This window comes from Microcaecilia unicolor, chromosome 12 (assembly GCF_901765095.1).
Source record: "Microcaecilia unicolor chromosome 12, aMicUni1.1, whole genome shotgun sequence".
NCBI classification, from domain to species: domain Eukaryota; kingdom Metazoa; phylum Chordata; class Amphibia; order Gymnophiona; family Siphonopidae; genus Microcaecilia; species Microcaecilia unicolor.
This window is the reverse complement of record NC_044042.1, coordinates 20604147-20628033: the sequence shown is the minus strand read 5'-3', so window position 1 is coordinate 20628033 and position 23887 is coordinate 20604147. Positions and strand designations below refer to the sequence as shown.

At 43.5% G+C, this 23887-nt stretch overlaps 1 protein-coding gene across 1 annotated transcript in view; it reads right to left on the bottom strand.

The window, feature by feature from the left end:
* Positions 1-23887, bottom strand: part of TULP1 (TUB like protein 1) — a 44713-nt gene that overhangs the window by 8179 nt on the left and 12647 nt on the right. Inside the window, exons 4-11 of the mRNA XM_030221656.1 lie at positions 20635-20770; positions 20116-20122; positions 14541-14615; positions 11431-11601; positions 8196-8308; positions 5113-5221; positions 2915-3013; positions 632-803 (exon numbers count right to left, since the gene is read on the bottom strand). Of these exons, the coding sequence (XP_030077516.1) occupies positions 632-803; positions 2915-3013; positions 5113-5221; positions 8196-8308; positions 11431-11601; positions 14541-14615; positions 20116-20122; positions 20635-20770 (882 nt within the window). The remainder of the gene's footprint in view (positions 1-631; positions 804-2914; positions 3014-5112; positions 5222-8195; positions 8309-11430; positions 11602-14540; positions 14616-20115; positions 20123-20634; positions 20771-23887) is intronic.

The window sequence follows — 23887 nt, the reverse complement described above, 5'->3', positions numbered from 1 at the left end:
GGAATGACTTTGAAACTGGCTTCATTATCTATGCATTGCAGTGGTGCAGATACGGGTGGGTCTGGGTAGGCCTTGGTGGGCACAGGCCCGCCCTGTGTGGCCCACCAAAAAAGTTCATCTGCAGCTGCAGCCACCTCCCTCTCCTCTCTCCCACTCCCAGATCCAGCATTTGCTCCCCCCCCCCCCCCCACCACCACCACCACCTGTGGCCTGGCAACTCTGCCCCTCCCCGATCTACTTCAGCATGTTGACGAGTGGTAGCAGCCATCCACGTCCACTGCCTGCATCAGCCCCACAGACTTCCCTCTGTCACATCCCCTCTTCGCTTACTTCACTTCCTGTTTCCTCTCTGGCGGAATGTGCAGAGGGAAGCCTGCTGCTACCCGCGAAGATGCCGAGGTATACCGGGGAAAGGGTGCATATGCTGGATCTGGAGGCAGAAGAGAGAGAGAGATGCAGGACAAAAAGGGAGAGGGGGGAGTTTTGGAAGGCCCACCCATTTTATTTGCGGGCCTACCAAAATATGTCAGGTCTGGCTATACCACTGATGTATTGCAATGTTCCAACATTCTGTTCTTGGTACATATGGCACATGCACCCATTTCCACGCCTTGAACATTTCTTGACTTACGATCGCTGATGTGCACGATCTGGAAATTCTTGACTGAGGCATGTGTCACCCTACCGTGGAAGTTCAGGACATATGACTGTGTTTCATCGTTCCATACCGGTGCTTTGTTTTGCAGCTCAATCATGTCGTCCATTTTCTTATTTTGCCATCGTATCAGCAGCCCATCACCGTCCTGGCAAGGCAAACAGTACACTGACTCAAACGAAAGCTGGTTAAAGCTGAGCAACCACATAAAGTTAGGACAGAAAAAAAAGCTGTCACAGCTTTTTCCAGCAGAGACAACCCAGGCAGCAGTTTGAATATCAGCTGGTGCCTGGTTAATCTCCGGGTCGTAGCCTGAAGTGATGCCATCCCCCTTCCTCCCCAAGACATCCGGAATCACCCTGATACCCCTCCCTCCCTCCCAAATGCTATGCAAGACCCCCCCCTTTTGATGCCCACTCCACCTCCCGCCTATCCCCAGAAGTATACTAAGAGCTCCCCATTGGATCCCCCTCCCTCCCCCATCCCCTGGAACAGGCAGTCCCTCCCCCATGGTTGCAGATTTGCCTTTCCATTTCCCTAATGGTCCAGTGGGAAAATGGGCTGGAGCGACGCCCACATGTTCCCGCCCATTGTGGCTGCCTCCCTAAAATGGCTGCCATGACCTCTAGCGGCAGCCTTGTGGTACCAGTGCAGATATACTTATGTGGTCTCTGAAGAATTAGCCCTGGTTATTCAGTGCTGGGGGCTGGACATGTGCTGGCATTGAATATTTGGGGTATTTTCTGCCCATGGCGGTCAACCATTTGAAAAAAATGCTGGCCGCCACTGGCTGGATATCTACTCTTTAATGTATACTCAATTAAAAGGATTAAAACCCGAGATGACCTTGTTTCAACTTATGCTTGCCTCAGGGGTACAAAATGTTGAATATATCTTTAAAAAAAAGATAAACTTGTATGTGGATTGATTCCAACAGTGACGAGCTTTCCAAATGAAAGTGTTCTTACTGTATATGTGTGTGTGTGGGTGACGTGTTTATATGGAGCATCCAGTTTTGATTACATCACATGGAGGGGCATAATCGAACGAAAACGTCTATCTCCATGGGCGTTTATCTCCAAGAACGGGTCCGTGAAGGGGCGGACCGAACCGTATTTTGGGAAAAAATAGACGTCCATGTTTTATTCGACAATTTGTGAGCTAGGCGTTTTTGTTTTTCAGCGATAATGAAAAATGAAAGCGCCCAGCTCAAAAACGAATAAATCCAAGGCATTTGTTCGTGGGAGGGGCCAGGAGTCGTAGTGCACTGGTCCCCCTCACATGCCAGGACACCAACCGGGCACCCTAGGGGGCACTTTAAAAAAAAAAAAAAAAAAAAAAAGGTAAAAGAGCTCCCAGGTGCATAGCACCCTTCCCTTGTGTGTTGAGCCCCCCAAATCCCCCTCAAAACCCACCACCCACAAGTCTACACCATTACTATAGCCCTAAGGGGTGAAGGGGGGCACCTATATGTGGGTACAGTGGGTTTGGGGGGCGGTGTGGAGGGCTCCCATTTACCAGCACAAGTGTAACAGGTAGGGGGGGGGATGGGCCTGGGTCTACCTGCCTGACGTCCACTGCACCCCCTAATAACTGCTCCAGTGACCTGCATACTGCTGCCAGGGAGGTGGGTATGACATTTGAGGGTGAAAATAAAAAGTTGTGAAACGGCATATTGTTGTGGTGGGAGGGGGTTTGTGACCACTGGGGGAGTCAGGGGAGGTCATCCCCGACTCCCTCCAGTGGTCATCTGGTCATTTAGGGCACTTTTGGGGCCCTATTCGTGGAAAAACAGGGTCCAGGAACAGTGCCCTAAATTCTCGCTAAAAACGCATATTTTTTTTTTCCATTATCGGCGAAAGGCGCCTATCTCTGATCGGCCGATAACCACGCCCCAGTTCCGCCTTCACCACGCCTTTGACACACCCCCATCAATTTTGTCTGCATCCGTGACGGAGTGCAGTTGAAAACGTCCAAATTCGGCTTTCGATTATACCGCTTTATTCGTTTTTGTGAGATAAACGTCTATCTCCCGATTTGGGTCGCAATATAGGCGGTTTTCTTTTTCAATTATAAGCTGGATGGTCTATTTGTAATATTGTACCTGTAGAACTGAGAAATGTTATATTATGACCCAATTCAGAGTGGGATACAAATGCTATTTTAAATTAAATTGAATTACTTCACCTTGTATTGACGAGATGTTTATGGAGTGCAGCATGGCCGAGAGGGGCCATGATGCTGCGGACTCCGACTTACATTGTGGGGACGGATGGGCACTCTCTCGTTGTCTGAGTTCATCCCTGGAATTAACACAGTCATTTTACGAGGGCCCTTGAAGCCCAAAACATTTGTCTCCTGAAACAAACAGAAATGAAAGTAGAGCAATGAACGATTGTCGGAAATTTCAGAACAGCAATCAGATTTTCCCACTTTCAAACCAAGGAAGTACAAGACAAATACAATTCCCACTGAGGCTTCTGTCCTTTGTTAGGGCATTTTGCTTCTCCTCCAGTAACAGAGAATTATAATCTATTTATCGTACACAGTATTAATTGTCTGCTATTGCTCTGTGGGTGATGGGCTGCTAAGGGTCTTCTGTTCAGTGATATTCACTCCCCAGTCTTCAAGGGCTGTGAACGATCAGGTTTACAGGATAGTTATAGTTTATTAAACCTGATTATACATTACCACCAAAGTTCACAAGAAATCACAGTGGTGCACAATTAAAAATGTAAAACAATGTTGCTTATGGGAGATGAATAGTGGTGACGGGATGATTTATGGAGAGGATAGTGATCGTGATGGGGGGGAAGGGGACGATAGTTTATGAGTTATGGAGGGTGGGGTATGGACAATAGGAGGAAGGGGATTAGGGATGGGATATAAGGGATTAAAATACTTATAAACAAAAAAAAAACTTTTGATGACATACTTTCTTATACTGATTCTTATAATGTATGTTTTGATGTTTTAACATTTGTACGTTTCTCTGGTCAATGCGACTGCTTTTGACTTGTCATCAATAAAATTGTTAAAACTAAAAATTAAAAACAAACAAAAAAAAGAAAATAACTTGAATTCATGATAGAAAATCACAATGAAAATGTTCTATTACATATTGTGTTGACATTGTAAGCAGTATACTATCAGGCTTATTTTCGAAAGAGAAGGGCGCCCATCTTTCGACACAAATCGGGAGATGGGCGTCCTTCTCTCAGGGCCGCCCAAATCAGCATAATCGAAAGCCGATTTTGGGCGTCCTCAACTACATCCCGTCGCAGGGATGACCAAAGTTCCTGGGGGCGTGTTGGAGGCATAGTGAAGGCGGTACTAGGGCATGCCTAACAGATGGGTGTCTTCAAGCGATAATGGAAAAAAGAAGGGCGTCCCTGACGAACACTTGGCCAACTTTACTTGGTCCTTTTTTTTTTTTACGACCAAGCCACAAAAATGTGCCCTAAATGACCAGATGACCACCGGAGGGAATTGGGGATGACCTCCCCTTACTTCTCCAGTGGTCATTAACCACCTCCCACCCTGAAAAAAATAACTTTTGTTTTTCTTGGAGTATGGGTGAAGGATGTCCTTCGCTATGCCTCCGTCCCTGCAACTGCAGTTGAGGATGTCCAAAATGTGGATGTTTCTGTGAGAAGGATGTCCATGCCTTTGCTATGCCTCTGACACCCCCTTTGTTTATTTATTTGGATTACAAGTAGAAGCAGTGGGATTTGAACCAGCTACCTCTGGATTACAAGACCAACCCTCTAACTCACTAAGCCACTCCTGTCCACTCCCTTAAAATTTGGCCAGCCCTGTGGCAGGGGCAGTATGCAGGTCCCTGTTGGGGGGGGGGGGAGGTATGTGTGTGTCAGCGGAGGCATAATGAAGGTGTGGAAGTCCTTCTTTCAAACATTTTGGACGTCCTCAACTGCCCCCCCTCACAAATTTCAAGAGAGTGGAGTAGAGGAGTGGCTTAGTTGTTAGAGAACTGGTCTTGCAATCCAGAGGTGGCCAGGTCAAATCCCACTGCTGCTACTTGTGATCCAAAATCCAAATTAATAAATAAAGGGGGTGTAGGAGGCATGGACATCCTTCTCACAGAAACATCCACATTTTGGACGTCCTCAACTGCCAACAGAGGCATAGTCCTTCACCTATACTCAAAAAAAGAAACATACATCCCTAATGAGCACTTGAACGTTTTCACCTGGACTTGTATTGCCCAGAGCAGCCACGCATAAGTTGGAGATGTGCCCCATGCCCTTCTCATGCTCCGCCCAGGTGTACATTCCCTTGCAGTCAAACGCTGTCTTAGAGAATGGTGAGTAGTGCACTTGTACACACAAGGCATGTGGAACTGCAGGTGCCCAGTTAAAGAATGGGCTTTTGTAATATATGCGGGCAATGAACATGGACCTGTTGGGAAGAAAAGTGACTCATGTTTGTTTACGTACATATGCAACAGCAGCCAGCTCCTGCCGGACATTGGACCAGTTCGCATTGGCTTTGTCGGGATTCGCACCATTATTGAAAACCGTAAACTTTGTTCCCATTATGTTTGATCTAATATGAAAGAGACAAAAAAAGGGAGAAGCTAAGTCAGAGCTGAAATCCAGTGCTGCAAAAGCCTGATGCCAAGATCCAGAAACAGGTGTCTTAAATATGTATAATGTCTTGAAGAAACAGTGAGCAAGAGACACTGATGATTGCGGTTTATACATTTGCAAGTGGGAAGTCCATGCCATGAAGCCTCTTGGTGGAAGGCCTGCTTGGTGGCATCATTGAGTGAGCTGCATCCATGTGGCAGGAGGATCCTGATGTCTCTCTTGCTCATGGCGAGCAAACTTCTCATTCAGGAGGAGTGACTTTGGATCAGTCTTTAGGAAGAGGAAGAGGGAGACTTCGTAGTAAGGTAGGGTTCAAGGTAGCTTGGGATGATTCTACGTGGAAAAGGGATGCATAACACTAATGAAGGACTTTCACTAATTACACCCTCTCCAAAAGACATTACGCGATGTGATACCCGCAAGCTAGCCTTCTCCAGAGTAGCCCCCACAATCTGGAATGCATTGCCTGAAAGGCTCCGCTTAACACAAGACTACCTCTACTTCAGGAAGCAGGTGAAAGCTTGGCTCTTCAACCAAGCCTTTAATGGAAGAAGTAACTAACTTGTTAGTCTCACTCACACACACAAGGATTGACTCGGGCTGCACATACTGCAGCGGGACATGTTTATCCACTCCTACCCTAGCTGAGATAATATTTAACCATCTCTCTGACCTCACGTGTAACTTTCTTCAAATCCATCACCTTACTTTCTAATTCTTCCTATTTTCTTACTCATCTTATATGTTACAACTTTGCCTTACCCTTCACTACCAATTGTAATGTTCTAGTACATATTGTGTTGTCATTGAAAGTAGTATACCATGCCATACTTTGTATTGTTGTTCGAATATTTTTACTGCTCTAATTGCCTCCTGCTCATGTTTGATCTATTCTTACTGTACACCGCCTTGAGTGAATTCCCTCAAAAAGGCGGTAAATAAATCAATAAATGAAGGGGTGGGGGCATTCCCGAGGACAGATGGGATCATTGAAATTTGTGGAAGGAAGAACTTTCCTGTGCTATCTAGCATTTTCAGACTGACTCAGCTAGCATAGGGGATCTGGTCTTGGCCCTTGTAGGCTTTTGTGCGCATAGTATAACTAACTCCTGATCCATTTTAGGCCTTACGGAGTGCATAGAGGAATATACCATGCTATTTACTACTGCACACACTAAAGCCTCACTTGCAGGTGATATTCCTTCATTTACGTATTTGAAGACACTTGCAGTGTGATTGTGCTACTGTCTTTTTAGAACTTTTTAATGATAAGGTCTTATCACAAAAGGCCCTTATTGGGCAGATTAGGTTTTATTGCATAAGTCAGTGAGCAGATTGGTAAATGCATTTAACCCTATTTGCAGGATCCTGTGGAGAGCTGCTGGTGCAGTAGAGGGAAGCAAAGCATGCAGAATGGGTTGTTGTAAAGAGAAGTCTTGTTAAAAGCACTGGGTGTGGGGTGGGGACGATGAATACCTGATTCATCTTAACATGGGAGATGGCAACAGGAAAAGATAAAGTGCTTCCTAACACACTTTATCTGGGATAGGTTTTTTTTTGTTTGTTTTGTTTCTTTGGAGTAGCCTAGTGGTTAGTGCAGTGGACTTTGATCCTGGGGAATTGAGTTTGATTCCCACTGCAGCTCCTTGTGACTCTGGGCAAGTCACTTAACCCTCCATTGCCCCTGGTACAAAATAAGTACCTGAATATATGTAAACCGCTTTGAATGTAGTTGCAAAAACCTCAGAAAGGGGGTATCTCAAGTCCCATTTCCCTTTCCCTTATGACATCACAATATCAGAAGTGAGCCAAGTATCAGGCAATCAAGCCATTGTGACACCACTGATGAGGTTGGCTCTTACTGGTGGAATGAGTGGAGGAGTAGCCTAGTGGTTAGTGCAGTGGACTTTGATCCTGGGGAACTGAGTTCGATTCCCACTGCAGCTCCTTGTGACTCTGGGCAAGTTGCTTAACCCTTCATTGCCCCTGGTACAAAATAAGTACCTGAATATATGTAAGCCGCTTTGAACATAGTTGTAAAAACCTCAGAAAGGCAGTATATCAAGTCCCATTTCCCTTTCTTTGTTTACTACTGTCTTGGGTTGATGAGCCTACAGAATCCCCTGTTTAATTTACACCCGACCCACCATCCCATGTCTAACCACAAAGCTTGCTTCACACTCAGGTTTGAGGTAGAAATCTGGGCTTTAATGACTCTGGGCTCTTATACAGTGAGCGATCTGTTCAGCTAATCCATGGGAGAGGGAACCAACTTAGTATTCAATTTCTATGCACTTGCTTTCTCCAGGGATACATGGATTTCTTCGTGCTTAACGCTGGGTTTTTTTTTTCCTGATCACAACCTTGCTGGTTTTAACCATTTTCTTAACAAATGAAATTACCAAACTCTTTCTTGTCCTGTACATTTGACTGGATTGTAAGCTCTACCAGGAAGGGACTGTCACGTGGCTGTATTTGTACAGCACTGTCTAGCGGTCCTAGAGAATCGATTAGTAGTAGTAGGGTTAGATAAATGCTATACAAATGCTATTTTCCACTCTGTATATGTTCCCGGAGTCGGTTCTTTCCTCTCCGGAACCTGAAAGCCACATTGAGCCTACTGCTATGCGGGAAAATGTGGAATACAAATGAAATAAATAAATATAACATTTAACGTTTTCACTCTACTATTTAGGACTGGATTTAAGAATCTAGCATTCAGAAAGCACCAGGGCTGGATACTCCCTGGAGAGTGTGGTGGGGGAGAGGGGTACATTTTTAAAAAACCCACCTTTTTGGTGCCTTCAAAACTTGGTTCCTAGGCAATTGCCTATATTGCTTAAATCCAGTCCTGCCCCCATTCAATCACAGACAATATCCTCCTTTCCCCGTCATTCTTTGATCCAGTCAGCCTCATAACAAGCCGTTACCTGACTTTCCCAATGAAGTTTTCCCCTCCCCTGGAGAGGTCAGTGGCGTCAACAGAGATCAGGTAATTCGAGGTCCTACTCTTCTTCCGTTTTCTTCCAGCCAGAAGAAAGACCTTCAGGAGAAAGCAGGTAGTCAATGGTTTGTGAGTTTTAAAAATACCTGCATATGAAAATGACTTCAACTTTCTTATACCTCCTAGAATTTAATTAAATTTATTTCATAGTGGGCCCGATATCCACTCCGTGGCGGTAGGTGGCTGGCAAACCACTTCAAGCCATGGGATGAACTAACTCTGGATATTCTGGCTCCAGGCACTGAATATTTGGGTATGACCGCCAACTTGGAAGTTAACTTAACACTGGCTGACATTCAGACTGGTGGCTCTGGTTAACTCACTGAATAAAGTTAGGACAAGCTGTTCTGCTGTTTTGACTTAGGGGTTCTTTTACTCTAATGGATTTATTGTGCCCTAATGATTAGTGCGTACTAAGGGCTAGATTCTATATACAGCACCTGAGAAATCAGCGCAGAAACAAAATTTCCGCCTAGGTGCATTCTATAAACCACGCCTCCTTTTTGGCTGCATGCCTTAGAATTTATGTGCACCACTTTATAGAATACGTCTAGTATGTCGTGTGCCTAAATTCTAATTAAAGCCAATTAGTGTCAATAATTACTTGTTAAGTGGCAATTATCCGTGTTGACTGGCTTGTTAACTAATTAAATTGTGTGTGCAAATGCAGAATATACCTGGATTTGCACATGGAATTTTGGTCAAGCTATAGAGAATCTGGGGATAAATGCTAAGAAGCTCATAGGTAGGGCTGCCGAGAGGGGGTGGCGGAGGGGGAGGGTTGGCGGTGGCTAAAATGTGCCCTCTCACCTCGGGCTCTGGACCCCCTTCCCTCCGAAGTCTGGCTATGCCCCTGTGCCCTGGGTCCAACTTTGTCTCTCGGCGGCCCTGCCCTTAGGTATAAAATGGGCTTCTTAGCATTTAGGGCATGCTAATTGTTAGCATGTGCCGAATCTGTTAGCGCAACTTAGTAAAAGGACCCCTTTATGCAGTTACTTTGCAGGTTACCAGACTGAAAATTGCCACTAATGGGCTAAGGCCCTCTTTTATAAAGCCACGCTGCTGAGTCTCAGTGTGGCAAATGAGAGGAAGCCTATTCAATTCCTACGGGCCTCCTTTCATTTGCCGAGCAGGAATCGCTAGCGTGGCTTTGTAAAAGAAGCCTAAGTTTCCACTCTGCCCTAATTCTGTCCCGATACTGCCCACAAACTAGCTGATTTAAATGGCCAGAAGCCTCTCCTGGTCATTTAAATCTCTTGGAATATTGATCCCAGTATTTTTACATAAAATCTAGTGCAGGAATGTTTCCTTTCAGAGTTTCCCAAGCATAGAGAATACAGTCACTTTTATAGGGATAGAAAAGCATCTTCCATCCCCACAGTGCTTTACAGACATGACCACAAAATGCAGCAAAGATTCCAAAATAATTATCCAGCATTTCACCAGGTATAATAACTCTCAGCTGAGCTGACTGAGCTGATAGTTACAAATGTACCAACTCATTGCAGGAAATTGGCTGTATAAGGAGTGGAGGAGTAGCCTAGTGGTTAGAGCACCAATCTCATTATCCCAAGGTAGCTGGTTCAAATCCCACTGTTGCTCCTTGTTAGGGTTACTATATGGCTCCAGAAAAAGGAGGACAGATTGAGCCAGTCTGGGTTTTACTTCCATTGCTTTCAATATGAGCCCAAAAATGATAAAGGGGATGGGACAACTTCCCTATGAAGAAAGGCTAAAGCAGCTTGGAGAAACGGCAGCTGAGGGGAGATATGATAGAGGTCTATAAAATAATGAGTGGAGTGGAACGAGTAGATGTGAAGCGTCTGTTTACGCTTTCCAAAAATACTAGGACTAGGGGGCATGCAATGAAGCTACAATGTAGTAAATTTAAAACTAATCGGAGAAAAGTTTTTTCACTCAATGTGTAATTAAACTCTAGAATTCATTGCCAGAGAATGTGGTAAAGGCAGTTAGCTTAGCAGAGTTTAAAAAGGGTTTGGATAGCTTCCTAAAGGAAAAGTCCATAGACCATTATTAAATGGACTTGGGGAAAATCCACTAGTTCTGGGAAAAGCAGTATAAAATGTTTTTGGGATCTTGCCGGGTATTTGTGACCTGGATTGGCCACTGTTGGAAACAGGATGCTGGGCTTCATGGACCTTTGGTCTTTTCCCAATATGGCAACACTTATGTACTTAGGATTCTGAATGGAATCTTGCTACTCTTTAGGGTTCTGAATGGAATGTTGCTATACACTTTGAAATTCTGCATGGAATCTTGTTGTTCTTTAGAATTCTAGAATCTTGCTACTCTTTGGGGTTCTACATGCAATGTTGCTATTCTTTGTTTTTCTGCCAGGTACTTGTGACCTGGATTGGCCACTGTTGGAAACAGGATGCTGATGGACCTTTGGTCTTTCCCAGTATGGCAATACTTATGTACTTACGTACTTATTATTATGTAATCTGCATCTTATTGTTATGTACTACAATAAAATAATGCACAATTTTGTAATTTAATGCAGGTTGAAAGCCAAAAATATTCTTTTATTCCCTTAATACAGTTTAGTAACTACTGGGTGGAGAAAACATTTGTATTTTTTTTTTCATTTTTTTCTGTATTTTTTTGTTTTAGTGAACTTATTTCATTTTTAGCAGGAATTATTTCATTTAGCACATACTAAACATTAAATAGATAACACAACATAGCATGCGCTAAATGAAATATCATGTTATTGATTTATTGATGTATTTATTTGTTTATTTATGGCATTTCTATCCCACATTAGTCCAAGTGGAACTCAGGTTCAATGTGTCTTACAATATAAACATAAACAAAAAGAAATAAATTAGAGTTACATTTAAAGAATACATCATATAAAATCTTATATAGAAAATAAAAGTGAAATAGCACATGACAAAAATTAAAAGAAATTCTCCAAAACATAAACTCACATCCTTACATGGATAGATCCTTACTATTGTTACCCTTACTGTGAATAAGTTGTGTCTTTTTCAAAAGTGCACACTATTTACGACATTGCCGGTAAAGCAAAAAAAAAAAAAAAACAAACAAAAAAAAACAAAATAAATGAAAATTCCTATAAATGACATAGGAAATGAAACAAAATGAACATTTTTGGGCTACGTAACCCTACTAACCTTTTTGTCATTGTCCAAGTGAACATAGTAAGTAGGGTACAGACCTCGGTCCATGCCCTTTTTGTCCCTAGTGACCCGACACTTAATGGTTACTCCTTGAGGAGCTGGCCGTAGGACAAAGTCTTCCAAATTATCTACCTCGATTACAGGCGAGGGAGACCTTTCTTCCTTCTGCAGACACAAGATGAAAGGATACTGCTCAGAGAAGAATGATACACTCACCATTCCATCAGGGCATAATAGACACAACACAAGCGCACAGGCATCTGGTTCAGTGAACAGTTTGTCTGTAAACGTTCTTTTACAAATGGAGAAATAAGGTAAGACGCTTGTGAGTCCAGGAACAACAGAATTTCAAAATAGGGGATATTTAATTTCTTTTAGCATCTTAATTTTAAAGGATGGTTGTTTAAATTTGAAAATACAATGATTATTATGAAGCATGGGGCACTTTTTAAACATTCTCCCTATCCATTGGTAAAACCTTATGCTAAATTTATAAGGGGGAAGTGGACAGATGAAACAGCAATAGAAAATTGTTTGGAAACACAATGTGCACACCACAGTTAAACACAAGTTTTTTTTTTGCAGCCTGGCTAAAAGTATAAATGCTGTGGAAGACATGTTTACTTTTCGCTGGAGTAAGGGGTCCTTTTACCAAGCTGTGGGGGGCTGTTTTTGCCACGTACCGTGGCCCTTTTTAACACAACGGGTAAAAAAAGGCTGAATATAGCCATGGCCGTGCAGTAAGATTGCTCTTACTGCATGGCCATGCGAGGGGGAGAACTCATGCTAACCCAGCGGTAACTAGGTAGCGCACGGTACTGCCTGATTACCACCGGGTTAGCGTCGTGCTAAAAAATACAGCCCTATTTTCTCCAGTGTGGGAAATGGCGGGTGCTGGGGCTGGAACTAGCGCTGGCACCCGCGTTGGGCCAGAAGTAGCTCCAGATTAGCGTGCGGTAAGCCTGCGTTGGGCTTACCGTCGCTTTGTAAAAAGGCCCCTGAGAGAAGGCAAGTTTCAGATGTTTGTCAATTTCTAAATGGTTTTATCGTGCATTAAAATGGTCCCCCCTGTTTACTAAGCCACGCTAGTGGCTGCTGCGTGACAGTACCAACACAGCCCATCCGGGTTAGCATGGGAGCCCTTACTGCTACCTCAATGGGTGGCGGTAAGCAGTGGTGTAGCTACATGGGACCACGGGGGCCTGGGCCCCCATAGATTTGGCCCTGGACTCCCCTGCTGACGACCCTCTCAACCCCTCTCCCGCCGCCAACCCACCGCCGTCACCTGTGATAAAGTCCCCTCCAGGATAGTTGGGTTAAGGCAGTTTCAGTCTGAAATACAAGTCCCAGAAGGCATTGCAGGCAAGGAGCCAGAGGGTGAGATGAAGAACCCGGACTGGACTCCTAGCTGCAATCGGGGAAGACATGGGTGTAAGCTGGCAGGTTGTATAGCGTGGCTGCCACTAGGCGGAAAGAGAGTTAGGAAACCCTGTGTGCAGGAGCTCATCATTGGTCTCATTAGTCTAATGCTTAACTCAGCTGGTTTGGGTGTGAGGAAGCTAACGGAAGGAGAATGATTGGTGGTGGTAGCTGAAGTCAGGGATTGATTAGGCAGGTGGGAAGGAGTCCCAGGGGGGAGTTCAGTTCAGGAGTCAGAAGCAGAAGGAGAGAAGCAGTTGCAGGCTGAAAATCCTTGGGCAGGGAGGTCCCTAAAGTACTGAAGCAGGCTGAGATTCCTTGGGTGAGAGGAAGTCCCAAAAGTATTGAATTGGGTAGAAGGAGTCCCTAAAATATTGAACTCTCCTGAAGGTAAAGAGGATAGAAGGTAGAAAATGCTGCTTGGTGACTGACCTGGGATGATGAACTGAAAGAACTGTTTGTCTTGGGAATTGAATTACTGTTTATTGTGCACTGGATAAAGAGCCTAGACTGGAGCCTGTAAGCCTGTATTGAACCCTGGTAAGTGCTATGCTGCTGTTGGAACTGTGTACTAGAAACCTGCATGGAATAAAAGTCCTTAAGATTGAAGTTACTGATGGACATCTATTTCTTCATTGTACCAGGAGCCTGTGGCTGGAGGAGATTGTTCTATCCTTGGCTGCACAAGAGAGGTACCCTGGTTACACACCGTTGGCTACCTTTGCTGGCAGGGGACTCAACCCCCGCCAGCAAAGGTAGGCTACAGCGGCGGCGGGGGATGGTTGGCGGCGGGAGGGGGGGTTGAGAGGGTCATCGGCAGGGGGGGGAGTCAAAGTTGTTGTTGTTGGTGGTGGTGGTGGCGGCGGGGGGAGGTTTGCCAATGGTGGGGGGGGGGTCGGCTGTGCCGGGGGGGGGGCTAAAATGTGCCCCTCACCTCGGGCTCAGGACCCTCCTCCCGGCGAAGTCTGGCTATGCCCCTGGCGGTAAGTGCTCTCCCTCGCATGACCCACGTAGTAAGCGCAATCTTACCACATGGCCATGGCTATTTTCAGCCTTTTTTACCTGCGCAGGACCCTTCATATTGCACCTTAATAAAAGGGCCTCTCAAAGTGATTGGGTTGTGTTGGCATTAGCGCATGGCAGCCGTTAGTGCAACTACTAAACAGGGGGGTAATACCTAGTAAAACTATTTAGCATATGTTAAATAAAGCAACAACAGCAATAAGAAACTAAATATATTCTTCCCCAGAACATAAACTGAAACATTTTGCCCCCCCCACCTGCATACCCCTATTTACCCAGGAAGATGGTTTTGAAAGTGTCCCTTATTATCTTGTTGGGCAGACTGGATGGACCGTGCAGGTCTTTTTCTGCCGTCATCTACTATGTTACTATGTTAACACTGGTATAGGACAGTCTTCTTATGATCCCCTTGAGCTAACAAATAATTGATCACTTTGACTTTGTTACACAGCACTTGAACTGTTTTTGTTTATAAGGCTCTTTGATTTTAAGAGAGCCCATTTTCTGATTCGTACAAAAAAGTCTTGAGCTAACACATGAAAGACTTATCTCTTCAAAATCTAGGGTTGACCACTGGGAGGCAGTGCTGCTGTACCAGTTAGCATTAGTTCCCATTCCTACTCTTCCCACAGGAAGAACCTTCAACTGGGCACTGCTTTCACCTTCTTGGATTTCTTTTCTTTCCCCTTTTTGTTGGTATTTTTCTTGGCAGTTTCCAAAATCTTGTCTTCGTTTTCCTCTTCATGGAGCTTGGCTGTGTCTATACACAGAAAAAAAAGGAGATAAAATTTAAGGTCTGACAAACGTTTGCACTTGTCCTGGTGTTTGGTTCTTTATACTTCCTTGCATGTCATTCAGTCTCATTGTAGAGCAAATAGAGAGGGTAATACAGCATACAAAAAAAGTATACAGACACAAAAAGCACAACTGGGCCTTCAAGACTGAGACAACAGGAGTCCTTTATTAGTGAATGACCCGACACGGGCCGTGTTTCAGCGTCAACAACGCCTGCCTCAGGGGTCTAATAATAAAATATATAGTAACGAAAACATGAAATTAAAAAATAGAAACAATATTAAAAACTAACAATATAATCATACAAAGCATCACCATGAGAGGTCTGCATAAAGGAGACATTACCAAATGATTTAGGAGATACTTGGACAGTATATGTATGTAAATAAATAAATAAATATATATATATATAAAGAACATACATAAAAAAGACATCTATAAAATGGGTAAAAATATTCAGGAACAACAATCATAAACCAACCACATATATATGTGTGTAAATAAACATCCATATCCAATAATGATGAATAATAAATCAACATATAGATCTGAGTTGACATTGCTGTGCCATATTTGATAAAATAAACGTAGAAATAAACATGTTAAAAGTATATAATAAGAAATCACTTCGTACAAACTTAAAATACATTCCAAAATAATTACTTGAAAAAATATATTCAAATTTCGTGAATTGAAAGATATAACATCCAAGTAATGGGTAAAGACATTCAGAACATCAATCATCATAAATCTAATACATTGAAAGAAGAGAATTAGAGGGTATTCTTTCCGAAATGTAATTATGAAATTCAAATCCTATGGAGAGAAGGGAAATATCAACGGGAGCTGAAAGGAGATCTACTAGGTGCGGTATCTTTGAATGCAGAATGTCGAGTCTCAATAAAAGGTGAGTCTTATATTAACAACATCGTGATCATCGATAAATGTGCCACACACAGTTATTATGTGCTGGAAACAGAGACTAGAGGTGTCACGTCTCAAAACGAAAACCAACATATACTCCACATAACTATATAAGAAGAAACGTAAAGTCATTTCGTGATTTAGTTGTGATGGTACAAACATAAGTTGTAGTGAATGGCAGAGCTGGAGTCTTAAGGACTAATAAAGTGCATATCGTTCACAATCTAATTCGAGAATATATAGCTGTTATTAAAGTATTAAGGTGTATCGCAGTAGAATGCAAAGTTCAATTAAATCTACTGCCTGAAGTGTTATACACCTGGAGCATGGCAATTCCTAGTCCACCAGCAATTTAAGTAATATAAATAAAGACGCCGTCAATGCGTTATCTAAACATTATCAAAATAAAGAAAATATGATTTTTAAGTGAGCGTCGTCTGTCACAAAAGACAATACTTTCGTGAATCTCCTGTAGTAACGGCATCGGTCACACGGGATAAACGCCAAAGTAAGTGGGGCGGCTTTACACTTGTCTTTTAAATAAAAATAATGGCACCAAAAGATGGTGACGTAAGAGTTGGCGTTGGAAAATAACAGCATAATGATGTATCGTGGTCAATTAGAGTGGTCTCTAGACGGACATATCAGTAGGCGGCATAACTTATATAAACTACTATGTGGTAACCGATGTATGGATAACGTAAGAATAGAAAAGTAAAGGGAAAATACATATATATATATATATCTCGATGATAGAGACTGTGTAGTGGACCCCAGTAGAACTTTATATATACAGGAAGGGGAGACTGTCTAAATCATAGTATAATCTGTCAAAAGACAATAATGGCGTTTATGGTGTTCAACAGCAAAATGAGACATAATAAAAATAAAAATAAATAATAAACATTATATATATGTAAAATGTATAAAACTTAGTAACACATAATCGATTTTAATAAATGCTCCCTAATAAAAACGGGGGGGGGGGGGGGGGGGGGGGTTATAAAACAAGTAATCTAAGAAAGAACAGCTAAATCCAATTCTGCATTAAGTCCTGCAGGATAAACTGTATTGAGTTCAAAAATAGTCCTCTGTTCATGTTGTAGTAAGATCGTGTCTAAGTTTTCCTCTCTCCATGGTTTGAAAAGAACCTTAAATGCACAGAAACGAAGGTCACCAAAACTATGGGAATGCTCTATGCAATGTTTTACTAGTGGGGCTGAAACATCCCCTCGTCTGATACTGCTTCTGTGTTCAATCATTCTGGTCTTTATCTTCCGGATGGTTTTTCCCACGTAGATTAGTTGACAGGGACATATGATCAGGTACACCACTCCTTCTGTGTTGCAATCTGAGGAGTGTTTTAATGGATATGATTTCATTGTGCATGGATGTATAAAAGCCATAATGGACATGGATGATGTGCAGACCGAGCATGACCCACAGGGTCGATGTCCGATGGCAGGCAGAGGTGGAGGTCGTATAGGGGGGTAGTGCTGATGGCGCAATAATTTCCTTGATATTTTTATTTCTGGTGTGGGCAACAGTGAGGTGTTTGTTTTTGAAGCAACTGTGATTTTCCAATATATGCCAAGGTCGTCTTAGTATTTTTTGTATGTCTGATGAAAGATTAGAAAATCTGAGACTGCATACAATATCAGGTCTCTTTCGTTCTAGGTTGCCTTGCAAAAGTTTGTCCCTGTTTGCCATTTTGGCCCTGTTGAGTCCTTTCATAACACTCTCCTTGGGGTAACCCCTACTTAAAAATCTTGCTGCCATGGGTTTTGCCTGATTTTCAAACTCGATGTAGTCGCAACAGAGTCTTCTGAGTCAAAGAAATTGTGAGTATGGTAGGTTCAGCTTTAAACTTCTGTTATGAAAGCTTTGGAAGTGTAAAAAATTATTTTTATCGGTTGGTTTTCTGTATATTGTGGCGGTGAAGTTGTATGTGTTCTTTATAAGAATGTCAAGGAAAGGAATTTCCTTATTGTCATAATTCATGGAGAATTTAAGACGTTGGTTGAGGCCATTCAGCCAAGAATGGAATTCCTTTAATCTGTTGATGCTTCCTTTCCAAAGTATCAGTACATCGTCAATGTATCTTTTCCAGAATCTAAGTTCCTTCTGAAATGGATGATCTTCTAGATTTTGGTGCTCGAAGAAAGCTACGTACAGTATGACAAGATCGGGGGCCATGCTTGCCCCCATTGCTATACCTCTGATTTGTTTATAGAATGATTCCTGAAAGCAAAAATAATTTTCTTGAAGTGATATTGATGCCAGTTGAGTGATGAAAGCAGTGGGGACCCTGTTATTTTCCCTATCATTCAGCACATCTGTAATAATTTCCAAAACTGGTTGGTTCGGGATATTAGTGTAAAGAGACTCCAAATCCAAAGTAACCAAAATAATATCACTGAGGTCCCCATCATATTCTTCTAATAAATTAATAACGTGAGATGAGTCACAAATATATGACTTTGAGGCTTATTTTCAAAGCACTTAGCCTCCCAAAGTTCCATAGAAACCTATGGAACTTTGGAAGGCTAAGTGCTTTGAAAATATGCCAACTTATGAGCTGAATGAAGGGTCTGAGAAAAGTATCCACAAAGATGGAGAGAGGCTCAAGAATAGAGCCTATCCCAGATACGATTGGTCTTCCAGGTGGATCCACTAAAGATTTATTAATTTTTGGCAATATATAGATAATTGGTGTGATAGGGTGGCTGGTTGTTAGGAAATCTCTCTCTTTCGTAGTCAGGAAGCCTGACCTGAAGCCAAAGTCAACCCAAAAATTAATTTATTTTCTTAGTTCATCAGTTGGATCTGTGTCTAATTTACAGTAGAACTGAGTATCGAATAGTTGGCGATTGATTTCTTGAATGTAGCTAAGAATCACAATACCGCCCCCCTTATCTGCTGGCTTAATGGTAATATCTTTATTCGTCTTACGATCATGAAGAGCTTTGTTTTCTTCTGTAGAAAGATTGTAGAATCTTCTACTTTTCTTGTTTTCTAACAATTCAATGTCTCTTAATACACATTGATGGAATGTCGCTATCAATGGGTCAGTGGGCCCAGGTGGTATCCATCTTGGGGGGGGGTTTAACCAAAGAATGGTCCGAGTTGATGGTGGTGTTGTTATCAAAGAAATGTGTGATCCCGAGCTTCCTTTCAAATATACATAGGTGTATTCTTGTCTGTAAGGGGTCATAGGTATTAGTGGGCACGAATTTCAGGCCTTTCCTTAGAACTGAAGTCTCTTCATTTGACAAAACTTTGTCTGACAAGTTAATGATGGGAATGTCTAGTTCTTGTACGATTGGTGGCGATGATACTGCATCCTGCCTCTCCCTCTGCCACGTCCTCTTCCTCTCCCTTGGAACTCCATTCTGGTGTTTGGATAATACTCATTCTCCTGATATTTGTTTCCTTATGGTGGCGATAATAGAGGTAGTGTTTCCCTTCTTCCTTCTTCTTGATTTTTGTATTCCAAAGTGTGTCTAAAAAAGTGGAGTTGATTTCCTTAACAGGAATCATGGTAGAATTATTGATAGGTGTTGAACATGGAGAGATAAAAAGCTCATCTGAATCACTGCGTATCCTCCTGCGTGCTCTTTCTCTGTTGTGACTCGTTCCTTCTTTAGGAATCTTGTCTACATAATGATTGTTCGTCTTGTGTTGATTAGTAGGAGCCCTCCTTTGATAACTAGGGTGGCTGCCACCCGGGCGGATCGTCGATGCGCACCCCCCCCCCCTCGGGTGCAGCACAACACCCCCCTCCCCAGCACAATGACACCCCTCCCCTGGCGCATCAACTCCCCCCCCTCCCAGGTGCACTTTTAGCCCCTGTTCTGGGGCAGAGGGAGCAGGGAACCAGCGGAGCCGACAGGCGCACGTCTGCTCTCTGCACCCCCCCCCAGCAGCGTGAACCCGGGGTGGACCGCCACCACCGTCCTTGGTACGCCGCTGCCTGGTGGAATATGGTCATTCCAGAGAAAATGCACAGACACAGGTTACAATGAAAATACTGTAAAATTTCATGTAAACCTAGAGAAATATTGAAAATGATGACAAGCAAAAACCAGACAACCCATCCAGCCTATCCACCTCACCACCTCATGCTCACCTTTATAATCTCTTCCTCTTAGATCTGTATTTAGCTACTGGTGCTTGGTTTATATATGGCAAAACAAGTAAATAGTTCAAATGGTTGTTATACTTAGTAACCATTGTTTTGCAATCTTAAGGCCCCCTTTTACCAAACCACGCTAGCGACTGCCACACCGGGAATCACTAGAGTGGTTTGGTAAAAGAGGCCCTTAGCTATTATGACATGAGACATCAGGAGCTTTCAAGGTAGAAAATCTGTCTGTTGACTTATCCACCTTCTCTGAGCTGTTCAGGAATGCTGGTCTCCCCTCCACATTGTGGGTTGATCGTCTATATTAAGGCTTCTGCTTCCATAGGACTGTGCTGTTCTGCTGCTGGGATAAGCCCTTCATATCTCTACTGAACTGAGGTCCTAGTCATCCAGATTACAGCTCCTGGTATTCTGGCATTACCCACATCCTTCACACCAGTCTGTTGACCACCAAATCTTCTTTCCTCCTCTCACTGCACCTGGCCCGATCTAATGCCATCATCCTTCAACTTAAGCAAGCTCTATCAGCACTAGTATCCATCTCATTAGTAAAGCCTCTAGAGCTAACAGCAGCACTATGTCTAGGGATGTCCCCTTAACTAGTCCAACCAGAGGTGACTCAGGCCAGGTTTGGTCCTGTTGTATGCAAGAAGATGCAGTGTAACCAGAACTACAACTCCCTGCATGCAATACAGGCAAAGTCAAGACTGGATCAGCCTCTTCAGGTTGTCCTGGATAAGGTGGCAACTTGGGGTGTGTCCATCCCACTAGTCAAGCTCCAGGAGAAGTGACGAGTCTTATCAAGGGGCTTTCTGCAGCTCTGCTCCTCAACAAGGGGATCCCGAGTGCCATCACTTCACTGTCTAAGAGGTATGTTTGAAAGAAGAGGAAACTGGTTACTTTTCCTTTTGCTTTTCTTCTCCTTGGCGTCGCCACTTCCTGTTTGGAACATGGAAGTCACATTCTTTTTTTTGGCAGGTTTTAATGACTTGGGACTGGAAGCCGAGCTCTTCTCCTCATCCTTCTCATCTGCAGCAGAAAAGAGATGGAAGAGGAAATCGACAAATAAGGGACAAGGAAACTGTGTTGACTTTTTCTCTTCTTGTGGCAGCGTTCTTATCTTTTAATACAAATCCAGTCAAAATCCACCTGCAAACTGCTTCCCTCTTCTGAGAAGAGAGGTGTGGTAGCCGTGTTAGTCCACTTTTAAAGGTGATCAATAGAAATAAAACAAAATAAAAAATGGAAAAGAAAATAAGAAATGTATTATGTACAATAAAAAAGGTATCATCTTATTTTCTTTTCCATGTGTTCGTCAGGGACGCCCTTCTTTTTTCCATTATAGGCCAAGGACGCCCATGTGTTAAGCATGCCTCTGTCCCGCCTTCGCTACGCTTCCGACATGCCCCTGGGAACTTTGGTCGTCCCCGCGACGGAAAGCAGTTGAGGGCTCCCAAAATTGGCTTTCGATTATGCCGATTTGGGCGACCCTGGGAGAAGGACGCCCATCTCCCGATTTGTGTCGAAAGATGGAGGCCTTCTCTTTCGAAAATGAGCCCATTAGTGACTCATTTTCAAAAGAGAAAAATGTCCAAAAAGTGGCGTAAATATGCATTTGGACTTTTTTTTTCACACAAAAACGTCCAAATGGATATTTTCAAAACCAATTTTTAGATATCTTTCTATGAAGTCTGTCAGAAGTGCATTTAAATCAGAAGGGGGCATGCCAGGGGCAGGATAAAGGTTGGATCTGGGCATTCCTAACACTTGGATGTTTTTCTGCCATAATGGAGCAAAACAAAAACATCCAGGGCTATAAGTTGGATGTTTTGGTCTAGACCTGTTAACGAATAAACCACAAAAAGTGCCTGAAATGACCAGATGACCACTGCAGGAATAAAGGAATGACACCCCTTACTCCTTCAGTGGTCACTGACCCCCCCCTCCCACTCCCGCAAAGATGTATATGAAACAATATATATCAGGCTCTAACACAGCTTCAGATGTTATGGCCGGTCCTATTAGAGCAGCAAGCCATGTCCGTGGAATAGCCTAGTGGTTGGTGCAGTGGACTGTAGAGAAGGTGACCCAGGCCCACAATCCACTCTAACTACTACACTTGTGGTGGAAAGTGTCAGCCCCCCCAAAAAAGCCCCCCAAACCCCTGTACCCATAGGTGACATCTACAGCCATAGGAGCTATTGTACTGGTGTATAGTTGGGTGCAGTAGGTTTTTTGTGGGGTTTGAAAGGCTCCCCATACAATATAAGGGGGTAATGGTGAGATGTATACCTAGAACCTTTTATGTGAAGTCCACTGCAATGCCCCCTAGGGTGCCCCACTGCTCTGCTGGGATGCCTGTGTGACCAGTCTACTAGGAAAACTTTCTCCTTCTACATCCCAATGGCTTGATTTTGTGTGTTTTTCACTTCAACTTTTTTTTTTCATGGTTCAAAAAGATAGACGTATTAAGCACAACAACGTCTAGGAAATGGTCATTTTCAAAGAAAAAAGAGAGACACTTTTCTGGTTTGAAAATGGTAATTTTCACTACTTGATTTCTGGACGTTTTCAGCAAAACGTCCAAAGTCAGATGTAGACGTCGTATCGAAAATGCCCCTCTTAGCCAGTCAGGTTTTCAGGATACCCATAATGAATATGCATGAGACATATTTGCCTACAATAGAGGTAGTGCATGCAAATTTATCTCATGCATATTCATTTGGATTTCCTGAAACCTGATTGGCTATGCATGTCCCGAGGACTGGGTTGAGAACCTCTGCCTTAGAATCAGCCTTGTCTTCAAGGTGTCCACTGAATTTTCTTTCTCAGATGAACTGCTAGAAAGATAACTCAGCTTACAAAGTGCCTTCCGACTGCCATTGTCTGAATTCCCTTCTGAGGGATGGATGCTTATTACTGGATGGTTCATTTGAAAGCCTGCACATCTAGAAATGTAATCAGTGCTTTAGATCAGTTGTTCCCAAACTTGGTTCTGGAGGCACCCCAGCCAGTCAAGTTTTCAGGATATCCACAACGAATATTCAAAGAGATAAATGTGCATACACTGCCTCCTTAGTATGCAAAGCTATTCATGCATTGTGAATATCCTAAAAACCTGACTTGATAGGGTTCCCCCAGGAAAGGTTTTGGATCTTAGGGCCTCACATTTCACTAGCATGGAAAACTATTCAACCTAAAATGTACTTCCTACTTAATTGAGGAGGGCTCTTAAATGCAGCGGAGTACCAAGGGCGGGGGTGGTGGGGGCGGTCCACCCCGGGTGCACGCCGCTGGAGGGGTGCAGAGAGCAGCCGCGCGCCTGTCGGCTCCTCTGTTTCCATGCTCCCTCTGCTCCGGAACAGTTTACTTCCTGTTCCGGGGCAGAGGGAACAGGGAGCCAGCGGAGCCGAGAGCCACACGGCTGCTCCGAGCAGCCAAGAATACACCCGGGGGGGGGGGGGGTTTGATGCGCTGGGGGGGAGGGTGTCATTGTGCCGGGGGGGGGGGGGGGTGCGCATCGGCGATCTGCCCCGGGTGGCAGCCGACCTAGGATCGTCACTGCTTAAATGTTACAGCTTAGGGGCCACAATCCCCCAGATTCTATATAGTGCACTTAGATTTAGGTGCCGATATTGGCGCGAATTCTATAAAACCACGCGCAACTTAATTAGCTTAACAAACTAATGAGCGCTGATGTCAGCACTTAAGCAATTATGAGCACTAATTGGCACTAATTAGAATTTAGGCACACAACTCACTAAGCGTATTTTATAATGATGTGCGCTGAACTTGTAATGTACGCAGGCAAAAAAGTGCATGTTATGGGTGGGGAAATGGGCATTTCGTGGGCGTTCTGAAATTTAGGCACCTAGGTATAGAATATGTCCCACTGCGCCTAAATCTACAAGCCAGGATTTATGCCATGTTTTAGTTGGTGTATATGGATGCGTGCAGATTTAGGCGCTGAAATATCAACTAAGCCTATTCTATAATTAGCACCTTCTAGGCGCTGATTATAGAATATGCTTAGTCGGCACTGATTTCAGCGCTGATTCATTTAGGCGCCATATATAGCATCTCTTCCAATAAATCCGGCCCTGTTCAGAACCTGTTTGCCTCTACTGTAGAAATACAAGTCTTCTT